The sequence below is a fragment of the Mugil cephalus genome, chromosome 21 (assembly GCF_022458985.1).
Source record: "Mugil cephalus isolate CIBA_MC_2020 chromosome 21, CIBA_Mcephalus_1.1, whole genome shotgun sequence".
Lineage (NCBI taxonomy): Eukaryota > Metazoa > Chordata > Actinopteri > Mugiliformes > Mugilidae > Mugil > Mugil cephalus.
Genome location: NC_061790.1, coordinates 3,823,091 through 3,845,209, shown reverse-complemented (window position 1 = coordinate 3,845,209; position 22,119 = coordinate 3,823,091). Strand labels below are relative to the sequence as shown.

Sequence of the window (22,119 nt, the reverse complement as noted above, 5' to 3'; positions counted from 1 at the left end):
TGTGGACGAGGAAATGCATTTTGGACGAATCAAAGTTGCTGAGATCCGCACCGCTGTGAAGTGTAGCGACGTTTCGGCGGAGGCCACTCTGCACCTGCAGCCACCACATATGTCTCTCCTTAAATAATGCATCGCCGTGATGAAAGCTGAACGGATAAAGATGCCATTTCCCTCCCCCCCCCATTATAATTTATCCTCTGATGTCTCTAGAAAATTAAAAGGAAAGAGCTTTTGAAAGGCTGAGAACTCTCCTGTGGTTCGACAGTGGACTTCACCGTGAAATTTTTTGAAATGAGGTTCAGAGATTCAACTCAATTCTACGAAACTGAACGATTTAAAAACATTTAACTTGTCTTTATTGTCATTATGAGAGCATTTTCATGAAAATAATGACTGTGAAATAAGTTTTTTTCCTTTTCCCCAAACAAGTGCAATATTATACAGCCCTGTTTATATTCTAATTTGTATATAGTGTCCTTTTTAGTTAGTTTGTTGTACATGCCTTGTCTAGTTTAGTTATTTATTGAATATTTATCTTTTGCACTGACGGGAGAGCTGCACCTAAATTTCGTTGTGCAATGTATATTGTTATATGCTACCGTGCAATGACAATAAAGACTCTAATCTAATCTAAACATAAAGAAATTTTGCAGAGACACCCAGCTTAAAGGCACACATAAATACATGGACGTTTGTGGAAACAAAACAAAAAAAACACCCTTAAAGTAAAAAGAAATATATGTACAGAAAAATGTGAATACTGTTACAACGTACATAAAGTGCAGCTTAGTGCAAGTTCCAGTTTATGAAATGTTGTGACCGATGATCTGTTTGATTGTCAGCAGGGGTGAGTGTGTGTGTAAGAAGGTACGGTAGGATGTTTAGAAACCGTGGATGGTTAATACAGTTTTATGTAAGGCCATTTGTGACAGAACTTACTCGGAGCAGCCTGTTCCGTCTCTGTGGGTTCCTGCTCTGTCTTATGAGGTGGGCCCTTGATCTTGTAGAGCAAAGCGAGGAGTCGGCCTTTGATCGACGTGTCCTGCTCTTCCTCTTCCTCATCCACTGGAATTCCTGCGAGGGAAAACACTTCTCTGTCAGCTTTCTGAGAAAACACGTTAACAATGAGTGTGTCACGTTGACCTTAAAATAAATTTGGAATGAACCTAAACTGAAATGCTCTGATATCTCTATATCTGTGTGCACATTTTATCTCCTGATTAAGCTGCTGGACTCTACCACAGTGCAGTCGCAGTTCCTCGTGGAAGGAGTTGAGTTCCTCCTGGATCTCCTCTGGGCAGGGGCAGTCCTCCCCGGCGCTGAAGTTCAGCAGGATGTTAATCTGCAGGAAGAAAGGCGAAGAGCAACGGAGGAGGAGAGAGTTTAACGAGGGAGCGCTGTGATGTGCTTTAGAGAACGGGAGATGACGAGAAGAGAGGGAAAATGAGGAAAAAGGCGTGACACGGTCAGCAAAACAAAAAACAAAGTGTTCACTCTTGCTGTTCGGGCAGAGTCTTTCTGTAAAATTTTAAACACTGAAGCAATTCCGATCACACATCACAGAGGAGCGTGTTTGCGAGTTCGCCGTATATGTCCCGAGCTAACTATAAAACACTAAATATAAATGTGATGCTTCCTCGGGCTGAGGAGATGCAGAGTCCAGATGAGGCTATTCTGATGTCTATTTCTGGCAGAGCATTTTAATAAACCATGGGAAGAACATGCAGAGATGGCGGAGAACGCTGCTTCCAGTGAGCACCTGCTGCTGACCGCCGCCGCCGCCGCCCATTTCTCAGGGATCAGAGTCTCGCTGCAGGCGTGTGCTCACCGACAAGGTTTTTACAACTCGGAGGAAGGCAATTAAATCTTTTCAACACCAATGCTTTGTGGTCCGACTACTGCGTCGTATTCAAGAACACCGCTGCAGGGCACAAAGGGAAAACAGTATGTTTCCATCTCCTCCTTTCTGCTGTGGCTCAGACAGACTAAAAGACATATGGGTGCTAAATGGGACCTATTCTTTGGGTTCAGAGATCTGAAAACCCTGATGGGGTTATTACTCCACAGAGCTGAAAAACAAACAAGAAAAGAACTATGATCTGTGAATAGTTTGTGCCAGGGTGAGCCACTTAGCGTTAAGGTCCAATATTCAATCACACAGCCTCACAACAAAAGCAGCCTCTAGCTATGCAACATTGATTGTTGTGTAGCATACACTAAGTATGCAGTACATACACTCACCGGCCACTTTATTAGGTACACCTCACTAGTAAAAGGTTGGACCCCCTTTTACCTTCAGAACTGCCTTAATTCTTGGTGTCATACTTTCAACAAGGTGTTGGAAACGTTCCTCAGAGATTTTGGTTCATATTGACATGACAGCATCACACAGTTGCTGCAGATTTGTCGGCTGCACATCTATGATGAGAATCTCCCGTTCCACCACATCCCAAAGGTTCCTCTACTGGATTGAGATCTGGTGACTGTGGAGGCCATTGGAGTACAGTGAACTCATTGTCATGTTCCAGAAACCAGTTTGAGATGATATGAGCTTTGTGACATGGTGCATTATCCTGCTGGAAGTAGCCGTCAGAAGATGGTCCACTGTGGTCATAAAGGGATGGACATGGTCAGCAACAATACTCAGGGAGACTGTGGCATTTAAAACATGCTCAGTCTGTGCTAAGGGGCCCAAAGTGTGCCAAGAAAACATCCCCCACACCATTACACCACAACTACCAGCCTGAACTGATGATACAAGGCAGGATGGATCCATGCTTTCATGTTGTTTACACCAAATTCTTTTTTTTCCAATCTTCTTTTGTCCAGTGTTGGTGAGTCTGTGCGAACTGTAGTCTCAGTTTCCTGTTCTTAGCTGACAGGAGTGGCCCCCGGTGTGGTCTTCTGCTGCTGTAGCCCATCTTCTTCAAGGTTGGACGTGTTGTGTGTTCAGAGATGGTATTCTGAATTCCATCCTTGTAACGAGTGGTTATTTGAGTTACTGTTGCCTTTCTATCATCTCAAACCAGTCTGACCATTCTCCTCTGACCTCTCACACCATAATAACTGCCGCTCTCTGGATATTTTCTCTTTTTCAGACCATTCTCTGTAAATCCTAGAGATGGTTGTGCGTGAAAATCCCAGATCAGCAGTTTCTGAAATACTCAGACCATCAGCCCGTCTGGCACCAACAACCATACCACGTTCAAAGTCACTTAAATCCCCTTTCTTCCCCATTCTGATGCTCGGTTTGAGCTTCAGCAAGTTGTCTTGATCACCTCTACATGAATAAATGCACTGAATTGCAGCCATGTGATTGGCTGATTAGATATTAGTGTTAACAATCAATTGACAAGGTGTACCTAATAAAGTGGCGAGTGAGTGTAGATACAATAGTAGAGCTCACCATTCAAAACAATGGGTACATGGAATTTATTTCTACAGATGAAATCATCCTGTGACTGTTTACATGGACTCTAAATAAAATGAATTGAAAAGACACGTGTGTTTACATGCTCTGAAACATGTGTCCATGTTTCTGACGCGTGGTTCTGTCCTCTGCAGACAGTCCAAGAAGAAGCCCCACTTAATTTGTTTAGTGCAACCATAATATTTTCCTACTGAACGTACTGTACGGTGAAAGCCCTTCTCAGTTCTATTGAAGGTTTATTGATGCTAGTGCTCGTGTAAATCTAGCCAATGTTTTTCCACTGTATTTTTTCTAATTGGCACCAAAATTAAATACCAAGCCAACATTAAATGCCTTACTCTGAACTCCCACACCTAGAAACACCATCTGTCAACTGAACTTGTTAAATATTATTATATTTCCAGCCTCATAATCCAGATTTTGTCCGCTACTCATAAGACTGACCATTCCTCTGACTTTAATGCAGCCTGAAAGTCTGACCTCTCCAGGAGAAAAGCCATCACTCGCTGCAGCATCTGTTGTGAAAGTAAGTCAACCCTTCGTAGGATCATTTTGCTCTGAGGGGTCGAGACAGCAATTCACGCTGCTCCGTTTGCTGGGCTGATTAATGCTTCGAGCATCATCTACTGTAAAAAAAAAACAAGCCTGAGTATTATTGTGGTTTTGTACTCAATATATTCCTTGACCTTGCAAACACTCTTAAGGCCGACCTGCAACGTCTTTGACGATGCATCCAGAGCTTCAACTTAACTTGAAAATTAAAAACTTCAACACTGTGCTCTTAAATAACAGACATTTAACTCTCGCTAAAGCACAAATTGAGCACAAATTACATCTCAAACAGGTCGCAAACAATCTCTTAACGCACCTGCTCCTGTGGGGGTGAGCGGAACTCTTTGGTCTTCTTGGCGGTGACGGCGGCGGACATGTTGAAAGCCAGCATCAGCTCGTTATAGCGGAACTTCTGGTTGTACTGCAGCTTGGACACGAATCTGTCGGAGAAGGAGACGATGGATTCGATGCGGTGCTTCAGCTCGCAGTCGCAGAAGTAGTGCAGCAGCTCGCACATCTAGAGGCGGCGACAGAAAAGCAGAGAGGTTAAACATGGTTCTTTTTGTTTTTATGATTACTTTATGTTCCTTCATCATGTATAAGGTTATTATACTTCTGAAATAAAATGTGACTTTGACCCTTTGATCACCTGGTGTTTGACGGACTCGGGCAGCGACTTCTCCAGCAGCCCTTTGACGGGCGCTTTGCTCTCCTTGGTCTCCTCCTCCCCGGCTTCCACAGCCTTCTCCTCGTTCTTGCTCACCGCCTCCTTCTCCCCCGGTATGGCCACCTCGTCCCCCTTCGCTTCCTCGCCCTCCTTGCTCTCGCCGAACACGTTGGGGTCGATGAGGAGGAGGATCAGCCTCACCTCGTCGCTGGTCAGGACCCCCGTGATCAGCAGCGTCCCGATGAGCTTCAGGATGGGGACGAACTGGTACTCGGCGCTGCCGCCGACCGGGTCCCGGATGTGGGTCCCCCCCCCCTGCACGGCCTCGGTGAGCATGGTTATGGCCTTCTCTTTCAGGATGCCCAGCGGGATCTGGGGGCTGTGCAGGAACTGCGGCCGCTTGGTGTTGATGATGCCCACGGGGGAGAAGTTGACCCGAGGTTTGAGGGAGGTGCTCAGCCCCACGCCGGGCAGCGAGTGGCGCTTGGACTCGTCGGGGAACAGCCGGATGGAGCGCGTCTCGTCGGTCACGGGGATGATGAACTCGTTGTTCATCATTAGCTGGGCCTCCTTCGCCGTCTCGAGATGGATGCTGCCAATGAGAAGAATTGGTTTTATCATTACATGCATCTCCAGACGATTCAGTCGTCCAGGATCCAGGTTTAAAGATAATTTTCCCAAATTAGAATAGATGTTGTGCTCGTTAGAGCTTCACAGCACCATTACACACAATTACCGTAATAGATCTGTGGGAGGAGGCAACGCGGTCGTTAATAAACAATAAACGTGATTTTGACTGCCTGCTGGGGAGATGAGTTCTTTAACTCAGATGCAGCTAAAAATGCATTTTCACTGATAATGGATGTGAGAAGTGGATGTGAGCTGGAAATAGAGGGTGTGCACGTGAGGTCACGGCAAGCGAAGTCTCCATGGAGACAGGGACAGCTGAACATGGAGATTAGCATTAGCATTAGTTTGAATCAGAGGCTGTAATAGCATCTAAATTGTAAAATTAAGTTAAAATGAATATGTGAATAGCTGTTGTGCGATTGACTGAACCAACAGATTTGAAAAACAGCCAGAGATATATTTATACAGAAATCTGCCAAAAAAATAGAGAAAAAATGGATCGTTGCACGGAAACCTGGTGCTGTGGTTCACATTTACTGTCAGGTTATATTAATTTATGCTGTATTTTTTGATGAAGTCATACCTTAAGTTACTTCTTAAGTTACGTACTGGAGGGCTGACGGATAAGTTTGTGGATGTTGTTGTTTTGGCGTAGCTGAGGCCAATCCTAACTATTTCAGTTCCAACAATAAACAACGATTAATCAATAAATTGAATATTTGCGATCACTCCTGGTCGTCCTTTTAACGTTCGGTCTGACGCTACAGTGTTGTATGACTAACGTTACTTTTCAGTAAAGCTCTTAATGTTAGCATCTTTTATTTAACAACATTTATCAAAACTGAAATGACCTAAAACTAACTTACACTGAGGCTAATCCACTTTTCCAAATAAGGAGGTACTCTAGTACAAAGCCGCTGCAGCTGTGTCGTATAAAGAACCAAAAGGTCATACTTTAGTGTAAGTATAATATGTCCCTGTGCTGAAATCAGGTCCATACAAATATCAGGAGAACTGATTTCTGGACAGGTTTTGTACCCGTTTTCTAACCACTGCTTGTCATTCAATTTGTAACATGATACACAAATTGACCCATGTGTAAACATAATTTATATGTATATAGAAACATCTATACTTTTTCAGATACAGCGCCTTTGAACAGCATTTATATTGTATGAATCTGTACAATCATGTGAACATTTTAATAATGATATGTCAAAATACTCAGTTTGCAGTGCACGCTATTATTATAGATTAACGATTAAATGATATTTAATCGTGATTAATCGTATTTCTTAATGGTTAATTTGATCTGCTAATTATTTACTGATACATTTCACCATGTTTTTGCGACTCAGCAAAAGCAGAAGCATTTTAACTTTTTATAAATATATCTGATGGTTTTGTTTGCCAATACATCACTTTGAGATAATAATAAGTGATAATCTTAACATAGGAAATAACATCATGATACGGTTATTTGTCTTTTGTAGACATTCGTTTTGTATAACTGACGCCAGCAAGACAATTTTCTAAAAGACAAGAAGTCCGAGATAAATGAAAAGTCATTCCAAAACAACCTGATCGATGATTATGTTATCAGTAAACGATGGCGGCGCGACTAACACACCTGATCAGGACGTCGTAGAAGCCCTCTCTCAGCATGCCAGAGAGGTACTGGTTGTCGATGGTGTAGAGAAGCTGCGACTGGTCCAAATGGCTGCACAGGGCGTGAGCTACTCGGGTGTTTCCCAGAGCGCAGAGAGCGCAGTACAGCTTCAGCGTGTGGTAGTGGAACTTCCTTAAGTCCTCGTGCTCCGACAACTCTAGGACGTCCAAACACCTAAAAGGGACAACGTTAAAAAAAATCATAAGCGACATGAGGAGTTAATTACACTGCAGTAGTGTAATATTCTCCAAGGCTTAACATCCGCTTGTATCACCTGTTCTCTTCGGGTATGTGCACGGCCATCATCTGCAGAGGTTCCAGACACTGCACCACCCAGCCGTGCCGTTCGCTGACCCGAGCCGTCTCCACGTTGAGGAAGGTATTCGGCATCCGGCTCCACATCACGGCCACGATGGTCTGCACGTCCACCCGGGGGGGGCACTGCGGCACCGGGTTCCTGTGCTCGCTCTTGAATATGGCCGAGGACAGCGGCATGGCGTCCTGGGAATCAGACGGAGGAGAGAGGGAAAACGATATTAAAGAGGAGAGAAGCGCGCGGTGCTTTCAGTTACGCTGGGAGACGTCAGCTACATCTTATTTCAGTAGACCGACTGGTTTCAGCTCGTGGCCTTCATCAGGGTCACCGAGAAACATTGTGCAGTTCGTTATCATTACCAAAAAAGAAAAGAACCAATCATGTGCATCCACATACAAACATGAGGCAATGGGGCACCTGCGACGTTGAGATGTGCTTATGATCAGATGGCGTAAGGTTGGGGGACACTGAGGGATCCTTGAGCAGAGGGAACAGAACTTTACAACTCATAACAATTGTTGTTATTATTTTCTTCACATTATCTCTAATGAAGTTGGCAGTTTTTTGCAAGCACAGGCAGTAGCATTAAATTAATTACTACAAGAACCCTCCCTAAAACGGGTCGCTGAGTCAAAATGTAGGCCCGCTGACCCGCGAGGGACCGTTTAAAAATAGCTCTACATGTTAATTACTGAGAGGGAGGTGAAGCGAACGGCTCTGATGGAAAGCGAGAGGGTTGGGAAAGAAACGAACCTTGATCTTGACGAACTCGAACTGGAAGAGGTTCGCGCTGGTGGGGCACACAAACACGGCGGGGAAGAGCTTGGTATTTGGCTCCACCTAAAAAAAGAAAAAACAAAAAAACAAAACAAAGGAAAATTATCCACATCACATACTGCACACTGTGTTCTTCTAGAGACCAGTCTCTAGGCTCATGGATTAGCTCGAGTTTTAAATCCAAGCTCAATGCGAATTAATTAGCGTATTGACGATACCGATCACAGACTTCACATTGAATACAAAACGAGCAGAACTTTGACACAGTTATACTACCAGGGGCTCCTTCTCATCAAATTAAAAGCCTCTTGATTCCCTGATAGGACTTCCCGTTTTAAAAGATGCCAGAGACATCAGAAAAGAGAGAAGAACAGGGTCCAATTACAAAGATAACGAAGGGAACAGGTGATGGAAACTTCTGAGCGAATCGCTTCAGAGTCTAGTCAGGTATTCAATACGCTGCCTTTAAGGATTGCCATGCAGATGTCCATCTTTTCTTTTTTTTTACGACTGTGGTATTGAAAAACACAAGAATACAGCTGCATCATTTCCTAAGAGCCTTTTCTGCAGATCCACTTAACTGCAGCAAAAAATATGTTAACGTTACCTGAGAGGAAGTGGGGACAGAAGATCTTATTTACTACGTGTGAGAAATTCAAATGCCTGGCGAGTGCCATCTTTCAAAAGATTTATTTAAACGGTTTACGATGCTGAGCGTTAAGGAGCCGATTGAGATTGATTTTCCCACCGTTTTTTAGACTTGGTTGGAAAGCTGAGGGAATACGGGGAGGGGATATATTCACCACGGCAGAAGAAGTTTTACGAGGCAGGCCGGCCTTGAGCGTCAATCCCCAGCGCTGCACTGCATCACGTTTATTTACCTGGTACGACGTGGGCAGCTCTTTGCCGTTGGCGGTGAAGGAGACGAGGCCGGTGGCCAGGTCGATCAGGCAGCCGATCTCCAGGTCAGAGTTGGAGCGGCTGGAGGACGACGGGCCGACGGCGTCCGCTCCGCACACCATGTAGCAGTTACTCCTCTGAACGCTGTGGCAAAAGGCAGGGCACGAATAAATCTCCACAGGGTGACAAAGGCTTCAAATAAATAAATAAATAAATAAAGGGCGCAATAGATTTTCATTATGTCATCGACACATCGATCTGCGTTGACTTGCGACTTCTGCCTCATTCATATTCATTCTGTTACTGAGACGCCGTCTTTCCTGTTTGCTCTCCTGAATACAGAATGAGGACGGAAACAAACAGGGCCAATAAAAGATGAGTCGAGATATCTTCAGCCAAAATAAGTGGCTGTCAACCCAAGGTTGTATTATGTCTTAAGGAAACTTTTAATGAGTAGGTTTGCCACACATAAAAAAGCATTAAATAATGGCCGGGTAGTCTGGGCGGATGGGTAAATAAAGGCGACGACCTCTATTAGAGGAAATACGGTAATAATCATGATATGAATGATCATCAACTGGAGTACATGTATACTTTTTACATTTGAGCTTAGCTTTGATTTCTATTTATTTCTTAATTGCACAATGGACAATATTTCAAAGTAAGAGTTTAAGGGAAACTGTGACATAAAAAAATACATCATAATCCCTCGTGTGAATCAGGTGTCGCCACCCACAGATGATCCTCACTAACCTACACTCCCTACCAGTTATTTACAACTGAAGAAGGACAGATTGATTTACTTTCAACCAAACACTGTTGACCCACCTGTGTGCCTGATACGTGTAGTATATAAATCAAAATCCCATAAAAGACATTCTCAGAACAAACACGCAACATTTGCTGAAAAGTACAGAGCTGAGGATGAGAGCTATTTCTATGACTATACATTAAACTTTAATACGTTGATCTCAAGGTCTGTGGCTACAGAAGAATCTAAAAAAATAATAACGTGTGAAGCTGTATGTGTTGTTTCAAACTGGTACCATAGATTAAGGGAGGTGAACTTAAAGAACATGACACCATCATTCTGATTGTTAGTGTAGCTGAGCTCAGGTATAGTTCCACATTTTCATTTCCTTGTACTAGTTTCTCTACAGAGTAGATTCCATATCTCTGCTGTTACATTCAGTCCACAAGTGTTTCATCATGTTACATTTTCTTGCAACACCGTGCGCTACCCTGCTTTGCCTTCAGTTTAATCTCAGCCTTAAGCTCACTAGCGCATCAAGAAAAGAAAAATCAGGAAGGTAGTGTCCTTAAGGGCTCTCTTCCCACGTTTAAAAAAAAAAAAAAACACCAGATATTATAAAACAAAAGCGCGGAGCTTGCCTCTCGTGGACCCGGCCCCTCTCGTCTCCCAGGGTGACGGTGACCGTACGCGTCTTGCTGAGGCCGAAGTTCTTGCTGTAGTAATGGTAGTCGGGCGTGACCCAGCCCACCCACACCGAGGCGGGGTCCTGTCCGGCAAACACCCTCACAGAGTGGTAGTACTGTCGATTAATAACAAACAGCGCAGCAGGTTAGTGAACAGGAAGTGTGATTTAGTGGAATATCTTCAGGAGAACTGAGGTTGACTTACAGTTGTGATGCTGCCGTAGTCAATGCTTCCATCTTCTTTCGGGGGATGACTGCAGAAACAAAAACATGAATAAGGATTGAGCACAAGAGGAAATGTTGACAGAAAACTCGGAAAACTGCTTCACTGAGTGTCCGACCTGAGTTTCAGTGACTCGTCCAGTAACCTGTCTGCAGAGTAGAACTCCACCGGCATGCTCAGTCTGCAGTAGACCATGTCGTTGTTGCTGTTTTGGGTGCCGTACGTCTTGTGTGTGACCTTAAGGCACGGTGGGCTGTCAACCGTCCCGTCGATCCTCGTCACCTGTGAGAGTCAGGAGCAGCGAGTCAAAACACAAGGAAGAGGACTGGCTTTGCGACGGTGATGAAAATACGTTTCTACCTCAATGTGCATGTGGTCCTGGGGCACGTTGAAAAAAGTGGGCAGGCGCTTGCTGAACCACATGGTGATGTCTCTGTTCATGTTGACGGCAAACGGCTCAAAGCCTTCCTGCAGGCCGCACATGGTGTAGTACTTGAAGGTGCTGGCGTCCTTGCCCAGGTTCATGTGGCCGATCTGAGACATGCTGAGGCTGCACACGGGGATGAAACCTGGAGGGAGGGGGAAGATTCGTTAGCAGAGACAAATTACTCTTATTTGTCTGCCCTTAACCGGAGTTTTGCATCGAGAACCGAGTCCAACTCTTTAATTCATTGATATAATTAAGCTTCATGCTCATCGATTCCCGCCGAATTGTTACGTCCCGGTCCAGACGGTGGCGGTAACGCACCTAAAAGTTGTTTGTCAACCACCATAAAACGAAAGAAGATGAAGAAACTTTACGTCAAAGGATGTCATTCACATCACCCAATGACCCAGTGATCAGTTTCCTATTTGTTTTCTTACAAAAGCTCAATAAATTTCCTGATGTTTACATGAAACCACGAGCGTCTTAAATTTTCTAAACCAAAAATTCAACTGATAAGAGAATTGATAAAGAATCGGATCGATAACTAGAATCGATAATGGCAACATTATCAATAAAATCTTATCCTTTTAATGAGAATGTAATGCTGTTTTTTCAAGTATTATATATCAGTCAATTCATCCTTTGTCCATATTCTACAGGACGCTTCCTCAATGAAGTTGCAAGACCTTTGCAAGCAATGTGATCTCATTCCTTTCACGAAAAACAGTTACATATTAAAAACGAATGCATGAATACCAGCGGTTAGATTTAAAATCCATCATACATCGTCTCTCACAATACTTTTTACTAACGCTATTCAGAAAAATTGTTTATTTACAGACCAACGGGCCAAGGACATAATGGGCTTCATTAAATTGCAGCTTTGCTAACATCTTGTAACTGTTTTTCTTTTTCCTCGTGCAAACCAGACAAACCCCCCGGTCCTAACCCCGGAGACACCGTGGAGGAAACACACTCAGAATAAATGAATGAATTACTAGCAACCAGAAATGACCGGGGGAAGGAGCGCTCACCGTCTTCCGTCTCGAAATCAGCGAAGCCGAGCTCGGAGCCCTTGCTGGTGATGAGCAGCTCCCCGTTCAGCGTGAAGATCATGGATTTGTCTTCCATGTTGATCATGCAACCAACCACGTCGCCCTTCTTCCAGGGCTGTCCGAAGTAGCGGCTGCCTGCATGCAAACGCCGACCCTAGAGAAACAGAAAAACAGATACCTTTGGTTTTGCTAAATATAGTGAATAAGAAAGATGCTATTCTGATTTTATTTTACCCGGCTGCAAAAATGCACTGATATGCAAACGTCTACTGTTCCTAGTTTTGGATTCATAATTATCGTATGATGACATTTAGCAGAGTCAGCCATTCGCCCAAGTGCCAAGAGTGAAATCAACACGTGGTTTACCCTGTATCCATCAAAGACGAAGGCTTGGTCGTCCATTCCCAGCTCCACGTCAGGTCTGCAGCCCGGCCTCGCCCAGCCGACCCTCATGTCGCCGCCGCTCAGAGCCTCAAACTCAAAGTACCACTTCCCCGTCTTCACCGCGTACGTCTGCTCCACGCGGAAGAAGCGGATGGTCTCGATGCTCTGATCGTCTACAACGTGGACGACTGTGGACCAGGGAGTGATGGATAGTACGCACGTGACTAATTTCAACTTACAAAAACCATTTTATGAACCAACTATGAGCTACTTATATGTTATATACATTATATGTTATAGTACATAGTATTATGTATATTTGCAGAATGGTTTCGTGAAGCAGGATCAGGAGGAGCAGGATCTCACCCTCTTGGTCTGGGGGGTCGATATTATATCCATATCCAACCATAGTCCTGATGGCCTCTCTCAGACTGTCTCTGTTTGATTTCTTTGTGCGTTCGTCGAGTAAAGCATACGGCACCAGGCGAGGATTACGCCTGCTCTTCAAATCCTGCCACGGGCAAAGAAAGTAAACCGGTTCAAAATAGGAAACATGCAGGCGGACGGTCAACGGTTTCTTCGTTTTTCGGCGCAGGAGAAGGAGTCTTTTACCTGCTGGATGCCATAGGTCCATCCTTGTTTAATTCTGTCTTTGGCCCACACGTTGTGTGCGTTCTCAGCCAGTTTATCAACTAGAACCTCCTGACCTGCGTTCAGCTTCACGTCAGAGAGGTCCAGTGGCGCAGGCTTATACCCGTTAGACATCACATAGCTGCAGACAACAAGAACATATTCAGCCTCTGAAATCTAGAAGAAAACTCTTACGCTGAATTCAGTTTACAGCGCGATGTCGTACTCTTTCGGTAATTTGATTTTCTTCAGATCGTCTTCAGCGTGAATGTTGACCTGGGAAACGTGGCATCCCAGTGCCAACAGGGTCCTGAGGAGCAAAAAGAAATATATAACGATTATAACAGAATAATATTCAAGCCCCAGCGGACTGTGTTAGCAGGAGAGTTTCAGCCTCACGCCACAAGAATCCAGCTACATTTTTAACACAGCTCATTAGACACAGATGAATCTTAGTCAATCGATGCGGCAACGCTGAAAAACATGTCGATAGGGGCTTAAAAGGTATGGAACTGATACACTCCTGATTAAAGTTTACTGTAAGAGGAGGTTGGTTTATCAAGCCCAGTGTTTTTACAGTGAGATGACTCAGTAGCTGCCTCAAATAAACTTTGGGTCCAATACTTCTTAAGAATCAATGCAGGAATCGACTCAGGAGTCGCGTGTCATTACTAAGCACCCGCTTTAATCTCAGCCTGCATCTGCTCTTGCTCAGCATTCAGCCGGGAGCGGCAGGTCCATGAATAGGTGATTGGATTATTTAGAGGAATGCCCGAGCCTTACTTAAGGGTTTCGCTGGACATCTGCAGGTTGTAGTTCCTTTCGGTTTCAGGCAGCTTTGAGAAATCCACAAGGCAAGGGTGCTGCCTCTTGTTGTCATCCCGAACCTGCGGAGAAAGAAGCTTGGTTTATGTTTGATGACTATCGCTATCTGCTAATGACAACAGCGGGACTGAACTGAGGTGCGCATACGGTATGAGCAGTGAGCATTCAGGCCAAGGACACACTCGAATGTATCATCACGGTTCCTGCTTCATGTCCAAAGAGGCTTCCACCCTGGATTTAGTGCAATGTCGCTCTGATCTCATCAAGCTTGTTATGGCAAAATTAGACATCAAGCAGCTGTTTGAACCTACACGTTGCCCTTAATAAACTATAAGACCCGCGTTAACCCCCCGAGTGGAGCTATCTCCCGGTCTTAATTAACGTGGATGTCATATTCTTGGAAGGTGAGACACTCATTAAATTTGTTTCATGGCAGCAGCAGCCTCAGCGGGAAACGATTCAGCGATAACCACTAAAGAGCGTGTGATCAGACCTCTGACGGGCTGATCCAGAGAACGAGACACATCGTTAATGACGGGAGAACGGGAGTCGTTACTGAGCACAATAATAAAGCAGCAGTGCACAGGGCAGGACTGCAGGATCTTTCAATGGTAGGGCTGGACGGTTCATACCGAATACTGGTATTTTTTTCCATTATGATATGAATTTTTGATTACACAGCGTTGGGAACTCTGCAGCGAGATACTGTTTCAGACCGGAGCATTTTCAACGTAGCGCTTCTTTTAGGGCGACCAGACGATTCACCTGATTTCCGGCTATAGCTCACTTGTTTTTCTTCCAACTTTCTCCATTAGAGGAAGCATTTTTTAAGATGATTTTAGATTAAAACATTATATGCACGAACCTACAGTATATTATAAAGTGGCTCAATGCTGCAGGATCGAACCACCTCCTAATGCTGATTTTGGATGTGGAGGTTAATGTTACCATTAGTTCCTTCAAGCAGTCGGCTCATTTAAAAGAAAACCAGGTTTTATTTTTGTGCTCCTGTTCCTCCTTCCGAAAATATCTCTTTGCTTTGTTCTCGTCTTCAGCCGATACAAAGATTTCAGAGATCTCCTTCCTTTTTTACTGCTTTCACTTGTTTAAGTCCTACATTGAGGGGAGGAACTAGTGCTCGTCTGAGTTAAAATACCAGGAGTGACAGGAAGAAATGTGCAAAGCCACTGCAGGCGTACCCGTGAGCAAGGCAGCTAATCCTCAGAGCCGTCTTGGCACTGCACCAACTGCGCCCACTGCTTTATGTGTGTGTAGAAACGAAAGTCAAATTACAGTAAAACATAAGGACGATAAAGACTCTTCTTCAAACTGTGTTTTCTGTAGTTGTGTGTATTAATAAACCACGTCGTGCATTTAAAGGGCGTTAATGAGCCATTTACAGCCATTTTAATGCTGATGGATGTAGTTGACCTTGGTCGCTCACTCTTTCCAAACACACCCAGAGTGCTTTTGTGCGTATTTTCTCACAGCGTGAGCGTGATGACTGATGGCGGGCGTTACCTTGCCATAGGTCCAGCCCAGTTCAATCTTGTTCATCCCCCACAGTTCATGGATGTTTTCTGCCAGCTTGTCCCGGATGTTGTCCAGGTGAGGGGGAAGAACAATCTGTGAAAAAAAGAACAGATGGTCTAGTTGGATTGAAAAAGAAAAGAAAAGAAAAAGAAAGATGCTGTATGAATTGGGCTGACAAATGGAAACTGTTATAGTTTTGTTTTTTTCTTCCTCTGCCTTTGCAATCGTTAGATATTCGCGTGCTTTTGGAGGAAGTAAGTCAGCATCTGGTTTGCATTTGTGCTTCAGGGCAACTGCTGCTGCTTTGAAAATTATATAACAGATGTGTACCACAAAGTGAATGCATCCTAAATGTTAGACTCCTGAAAGCTACCAGTGTCGTGATGAATAAACTTTGTTTCCAGACAACACAGCAGATTGCTATCAGTGTTTTTATTATTCAATATAATGTGTAATATATTTTTACCATTGATTATCGTTTTACCGTGCAGTCAATATATTTGTCTGCATTTATTGTCCTCACCTGGCTGGTGTCGACAGGAGTGGGGATGAAGGAGGCCTGAGAGAGGAACTGAGTGGTCCCCAGCAGATCGCGGACCCCGTCGTGGTCCCTCTTGTACTCCTTCACGGGCTCCACGTGCATCTTCTCCTTGGGCAGCAGGGCCTCGTAACACGGAGAGTAACCGGCGGGCGGCAGGAATTTGAAATCTCCGTGGCGTCCACCCAGCAGGAAACGGACCCTGACGTGAGAAATCATAGATCAGACTTGTGCGCAGCCTGGTGGGACATTTGACGAGTGTCTTTTCACGGTGTTTGCCATGAAACTAATAATTATATAGTTCGATAATATTAGCAAACGTCACTTGATTTCATAGCACCAACTGTGCAGTAGACAGGGCTGTATCAGGACACTCGGGGGGCAAAATTGGCGTACATTATTTAAATTAATTAAAATACCGAAATAAAACAATAACTATAATATCTCGAGTAAATCTTAATTACACATTTGCTTACAAAACTGTTGTCGGGGCCCTAGGCAATTGATTATGCAAGAGATTATGTGCTAATTTCCTGTATTGACATAAAACTCTCTCCCACTAAATCAATTTCCAAAGTAAATAGATGTGCAGTAAACAGGAGGTTGTTGTTTACAACTTTCATGAGGCAATGATGGTTTCGTTTTGCTTCGTGACAGGATATCGGCTAAGTCACCTGTTAATTTAGAGAAATCTTTAGGGATTTTTTTTTTTATTTTTTTTTTGGCAGGGAGTAGCGAACTGGCAAAGACACCAAACAAGGTCAAAGACAGATGAGGGAAAAGCGTGTGACAAAGGTGTCCAAGGGGAATACAACTGTGGAGGCCCAACCATGACAGGTCCAGCTCCAGCTCAGTTAAGTTCTCAATTTATCACTACATCACTGCTTTTTTATGTGGACTGACGAGTTGGGAGTTTCATCAGCAGCCACGGCGAAAACCATCAACGGGACGCACCTCTGCTGAGAACGCTTTCAAAGTGTTGCATCCTTACTTGACGCCCGCGGAGAAGCTGACGACGGGGAAAAAGAAGCCGTCGGTGTTGAAGTCCTCGAACATGCCCTGCACCGGCTGCCCGTTGATCCTGAAGGACATGCTGGGAGCGCCCAAATCCAGACAGCAGCTGACCACGTCGTCCGAGTTCAGCAGGTGCTGGTTAATGGAGGCCACGGCCCTCGGGATTCGGCCTAGACAACGCCGGTTCGGAGACAGAGAAGGGAGGATAGATGGCTGTTACGGCTGCAAAGTCACTGCGAATGTGGGACAGGATGATGGGTGAGGAGACGCGAGGAGAGCGGGGGGGGGGTGATGAGCGCTTTAAAAAGGAGTGACGTGAAATGGATGAGGGGAGGCGAAGGGTCTTTTGGTAGATTTAGAAGGAGGTGAAATAGGTGTCGTGCTTTTAAGGAGGGAGGAGAGAAAGGACTTAAAGTCTGAAACCAACTGTTGACTAGACGCAAACTACGGCCTAATACCCTGGCTCTACAGCTAAGGTCAATGGCGATGGGTTTGGTTGCAGCTTGAGAAGGAGTAAAGTTTTCTAGAAGTTGTGAAAGAATAAGGGCGGAACCACATAAATAGATGAGACAGAGGTTGGATGGTGGCACTTTGTATCAGTGTCGTTACTGTTTGTCCTTCGCAATGTGGAAGAAAGTAAAAAGCAATCCCGAGAGGCATTGTTCAACCCTAAGTTCTGTCAGGCCAAAGAACTTCCATAAGACTTTTTCTTTTTCTATTATACACAAGAAATAACCGTTTCCAAGTTCTTGACGTGACCTGAAAAAGAGAAAAACCAGTAGGACAAAAACACAAATATGGGACTTTCTAATTTCTAAGCTGATTGAGAAAACTGATTTCCAGAGACTTCAGACTTTCATGTTTCCACAGTCAGAGATGACCAGCTACTAGTGATAACACCATGCTGAGATACCCACCTGACCACAGATGAAGTCCATCAAAGCTGTAGGAGTACAGGTCATCCCCAACCCCGTTGCCTCCCCACCCCTCTCCTCCGCCGGGGTACGGAGCGTAGCCTTTAGTGTTGGCCCAGCCTACTCTCAGGTGTGTAGGTTCCCCGGTCACAAAGTGGTCCACCTGGTCAATGACCAGCTCGAAATACCACTTCTTATACTGAGCTGAACCCTCAGCGACGCCCAAAAAGATGTTTGGCCTCATACTGGAAATGGAAACAGAGGATATAGAGGGGTGAAGGTTGAACCGTAGACATTTCTTGAATCATCCAAAACAACATGTCCGCTCTTTACCTCTGAACATCATTGACCAGTCGAGTCTGAAGCAGCAGGTCCCTCTTCGGAAGGAGGTTGTCACAGATCAGATTCTGATTGGCTCTCACTGCCACCCCGTTGCAAACGCAGAGGGAGCACAGGACATCTAGAATCTGGCAGGAGAAGAAGACGAGATAACGCCGGTCTCACTTTCTCCGTTCGTGTCAGTCATTCACACGCTCCGAGATAAAAATCTACACCTTGTTTCTCTGTTAACTGATCGGTTGTTTAGTCAGATTCTCTGTAAGCTGCTGTGCTTTGCAGCATATGCGCTCCACGCTGAGGGAGCTTTCCAGTCTGCAGAACCTGTCACTCATGATGTGCAGCTGTGGTTTACGAGGATGCCCTTTCATGCCCCGCGCAATTTACAGCGTAAATATTAGGAGACAGTGACATTTTGAAGATCGCGTGTAGGACACGCGGCTGGAATGTCAACCAAACACAAACCCCTGACAAAGATTTGAGGATATTTGTTTTGAGATCTAATTTGCTAGCGCGGCCTGACGATTGAACTTTTATGAAGCGATATGGAAATTCTGTCCCGGGCAGAGAGAGGGGGGGAATTGATTTGGCGGCTCAGATAAAGGATAACAGATGCTACAAATTCTGTTTAGTCCATTAACTCGAATCACTAATAAAAAAAAAACAAAGCAACCGGACATTCCACAGCTCATCTATTGTAAGTGGCTTTTAGAAGTCACTTAGATAAATGATGAAGCTGCCTTTTGTTTTAAGCTTCATTTTACACATTGCATGATGTCCCCGACCTGGATGACTATCTTCACAGCTATATAGCCACTCTAATGGTGGTCTGTTTGTTGCACGCTATGCAATCTAGTGTAATGGCCCATTTAGCTGCAGTGGAATCAAAACTTTCCCAAAGACTTCTAACGCCAAAAAACAAGTCAAAATTTGGACTTGCCCAAACTCGGACAGATACCTTGGCACTGACGATCATGACAGTAATAGTAATGAACGAGTACATGTGGCATTTTGGTCCAAAAAGCACTTATTTAATATTTAGGCTCTTGCCCTCTTATTGCTGCCCACCTTGTGGTTGCGTCCATGCTTGTAGAGCAGAGAGATGATTGATTTAATGTGCGCTCTCTGGATGATGTTCAGGGCCTCCGGGCTTTCCACCAAGATGCAGTGGAGGACTTCCAGGATTCCTGAGAGGTTATACAAAATATTTGCCATTATCAGAACATATGTCTTGTTGAATAAATGACATCTTAACGTCCTGAGAACCAGGCTTTTATTTCGTATTTGGGATTAGGACGACCTAAGACGTAAAAAAAAAACTAAGCATCATCTTTGAACAGTAAGTCCTCAAATGTGGACACTGGGGCTGTTTCATTATTTATAAAGTCACCAATGTATGACAAAATATGAAACTGTTTATTTTAATACCTAAACATGGCTGAGCAATGGCGGAATTGGAAACAATAAAGTCCCAATGTCCTCAAACCAGTGCTAGCTAATTAGCAGAAATTGCTAATTTGTTAAATTTCCACGTAATATCAAACTATAAAGAATAAAAAGCATAAATAAATAAGTTTTAACCTTTGCTGCCAATAGATGGCAGCCAAAATGTCCACTAATGAGGACAATGGGTTTAAATGAAGTAGAATAAGCTGCAATAAAATCCAAAACAACAACAGTGTGATCACTTATTACACCCAGTGTGAGTATAGCACTGTAAAAAAAAACAACAGATTTGTGATACCTGATGAAGACTCCAGTCTCTCCAGTTTGCTGACCAACCAGTCCAACTTCCGGGAAAACTGGGTGCAGTTGTTCCTGTTCCCGCGGATCAGCGAAGCTTAACAAACGACAAAGTTTTCACAAAGTTTACTGGAAATTCCCATCTTTGTCTTCAGCAGGGACAATAGCGATATTTGTAAAATGACGCCCGGAAGATTGGACGTAGCAGGCGGCATGAATTTTAATGAAAAATTGCCACCGTGTGACATTTACGGTCAACCGATAGATATTAAAATGCATTAAATCTACGTGTCACTTCCTATTATGAAGGCTGTCTGACAGAAAATACAAAAAAAAAAATTGTAAAGGCGGTGTGAAGTCAGGAGCTCTGCGCCCTATTAAAAGTGGAGTCGTGTTCCCCGGTGCCCTTTCCCTGTCACTGCGGCGGCATTAAGAAGTCTCCTTATTACCTAACGGTCTCATTCCTCACCATTTCGATTCAGGGACAGTAGACTGATAATGTCCCTGAAACAACTTAAGAGCTCTTTGTGCCAAAGGAATACTGATGGGTGTCTAATCTCCTTTAATTCTACCTTTTCAGGAAAGCTGTAGTTCACTACGAACACATAGAGAGATTCACCGCAGGGGCAAGATTGGTCGCTGTGAATGATGTGAGCGTGAAATGAAAGGGCCTCAGAGAGGACAACCCGACGTTACACAGACTTCACATTAGCATACGGCGTATTAATAGTTACTGGCATTACATAATGGCTACTGGAAGCATTTTAAAGAAGACAAACGGTAAACGTGTTTGTATCTGACGAGCATCATCCCCCGTGTTTGGGCACATGATGAGGATTAATTTGATGTTCACACTTTCATCATTTAACATATGAGCTCAATACCTGAATCAATAAATATGTTTTCCTTTGAATATGCCACATGGCTTACTGGAGAGAAGGTCAGAACAAACATTCATCACACAAAACCTGCCCTCTGCATCCTCGGGGGTGACCTCCTCCATGGGGGAGGCCGATGTGTGCGCTCAGAAGAGTGCGTTTTGAGCACATGGGTTTCGGCGGAAGAGCACACGCAGGAGAGGGGATGATGAATGAATAAGGGGGTCGGTCAAGGTGAGCCGAGGGGAAGATGTTGACGGAGGAAAACATCCAGTGATGGCAAAAAAACAAACTACACGAGAAAAAGTTGTCCAAAAATAAAACTTTTCAGGGTCGAAAGCGTCGGCATTCACGACTCGGGCACCTGAGATGGCTGGCGTTTTGGTAATGACGCTATCTTTTCTTGAAATATTCAGCTCAGTTCTTTTCTAATATCAACATAGTGCTGTCGGAAAAAAGGATGTGATCTCGATGGAAGGCGAGGTAAACTGTAAATGAGCTGTTTGAGCGGTTTCTCTATTCACTCCCTTCACTCACCAATGATGACAAATGCACCTCATGCATACATCTCAAAAAGCTGAGACCAGCTGTGAACTGTAAACGTGAAATGCAAGAAACAAGAGCAGGGAGGAGTGGGCTTAGGAAGACAATAAGACGGTGAGGAGGAAAGGAAGGGTAGAAGGAAGAGGATTAAAACCGTGGATATTTAATTCAATCCATTTCTCAGACCCGCTTACCCAGGAGTTCATAGAGGAGGTTGAGAATGTCTTTCCACGCCGCGCCCGCCTCCTCGCCGGCCATCTCTCCGAAGTGGGCTGCACTGTTGTACAAGTTCATCCGGTCAATGCATTTGGACAGGAGGGACAGCATGCCCTTAAAAAGAAAAGAAGTTCCATGAATAACATGTGGTTCATAGCATCACGTCAGAACTACAGCATATTCTTCTTTGAATGTAGCTACAATATATTCATAGCTATATTTTATTAAATCGCAGAATGGGGCGAAGTTTAAAAAGTTAATAGTTAAAGTTCTGCAGTGTTGCTTTGTATTCATTTTGATTGTCATACACCACATAAACCCACTGTGGCCTAACCCAAAGATTAAAAACGAAAAATTCAGTATGAATATATATTAAAAAAAATTAATTACATTTCCTTTTTTGCTTTTTCAAAGTCTGAACTGAACCCGATTTAAAAATATGTCACACTGTTAATTATATATCCATTAACCTCCTCAAACCC

At 44.1% G+C, this 22,119-nt stretch overlaps 1 protein-coding gene across 4 annotated transcripts in view; it reads right to left on the bottom strand.

Moving 5' to 3' along the window:
* Positions 1–22,119, bottom strand: part of ryr3 (ryanodine receptor 3) — a 106,171-nt gene that overhangs the window by 48,185 nt on the left and 35,867 nt on the right. For all 4 annotated transcript variants that reach the window (XM_047574441.1, XM_047574444.1, XM_047574442.1 and 1 more), the window contains 26 exons: positions 21,616–21,751; positions 20,002–20,097; positions 19,326–19,444; positions 18,255–18,388; positions 17,925–18,166; positions 16,985–17,177; positions 15,979–16,195; positions 15,444–15,548; positions 13,881–13,984; positions 13,324–13,407; positions 13,080–13,239; positions 12,834–12,978; positions 12,450–12,655; positions 12,063–12,237; positions 10,962–11,170; positions 10,720–10,883; positions 10,584–10,632; positions 10,334–10,494; positions 8,923–9,085; positions 8,018–8,104; positions 7,223–7,449; positions 6,910–7,122; positions 4,632–5,241; positions 4,299–4,499; positions 1,240–1,342; positions 940–1,074 (listed from right to left, as the gene is read on the bottom strand). In XM_047574441.1, the coding sequence (XP_047430397.1) occupies positions 940–1,074; positions 1,240–1,342; positions 4,299–4,499; positions 4,632–5,241; positions 6,910–7,122; positions 7,223–7,449; positions 8,018–8,104; positions 8,923–9,085; positions 10,334–10,494; positions 10,584–10,632; positions 10,720–10,883; positions 10,962–11,170; positions 12,063–12,237; positions 12,450–12,655; positions 12,834–12,978; positions 13,080–13,239; positions 13,324–13,407; positions 13,881–13,984; positions 15,444–15,548; positions 15,979–16,195; positions 16,985–17,177; positions 17,925–18,166; positions 18,255–18,388; positions 19,326–19,444; positions 20,002–20,097; positions 21,616–21,751 (4,438 nt within the window). The remainder of the gene's footprint in view (positions 1–939; positions 1,075–1,239; positions 1,343–4,298; positions 4,500–4,631; positions 5,242–6,909; positions 7,123–7,222; positions 7,450–8,017; positions 8,105–8,922; positions 9,086–10,333; positions 10,495–10,583; positions 10,633–10,719; positions 10,884–10,961; positions 11,171–12,062; positions 12,238–12,449; positions 12,656–12,833; positions 12,979–13,079; positions 13,240–13,323; positions 13,408–13,880; positions 13,985–15,443; positions 15,549–15,978; positions 16,196–16,984; positions 17,178–17,924; positions 18,167–18,254; positions 18,389–19,325; positions 19,445–20,001; positions 20,098–21,615; positions 21,752–22,119) is intronic.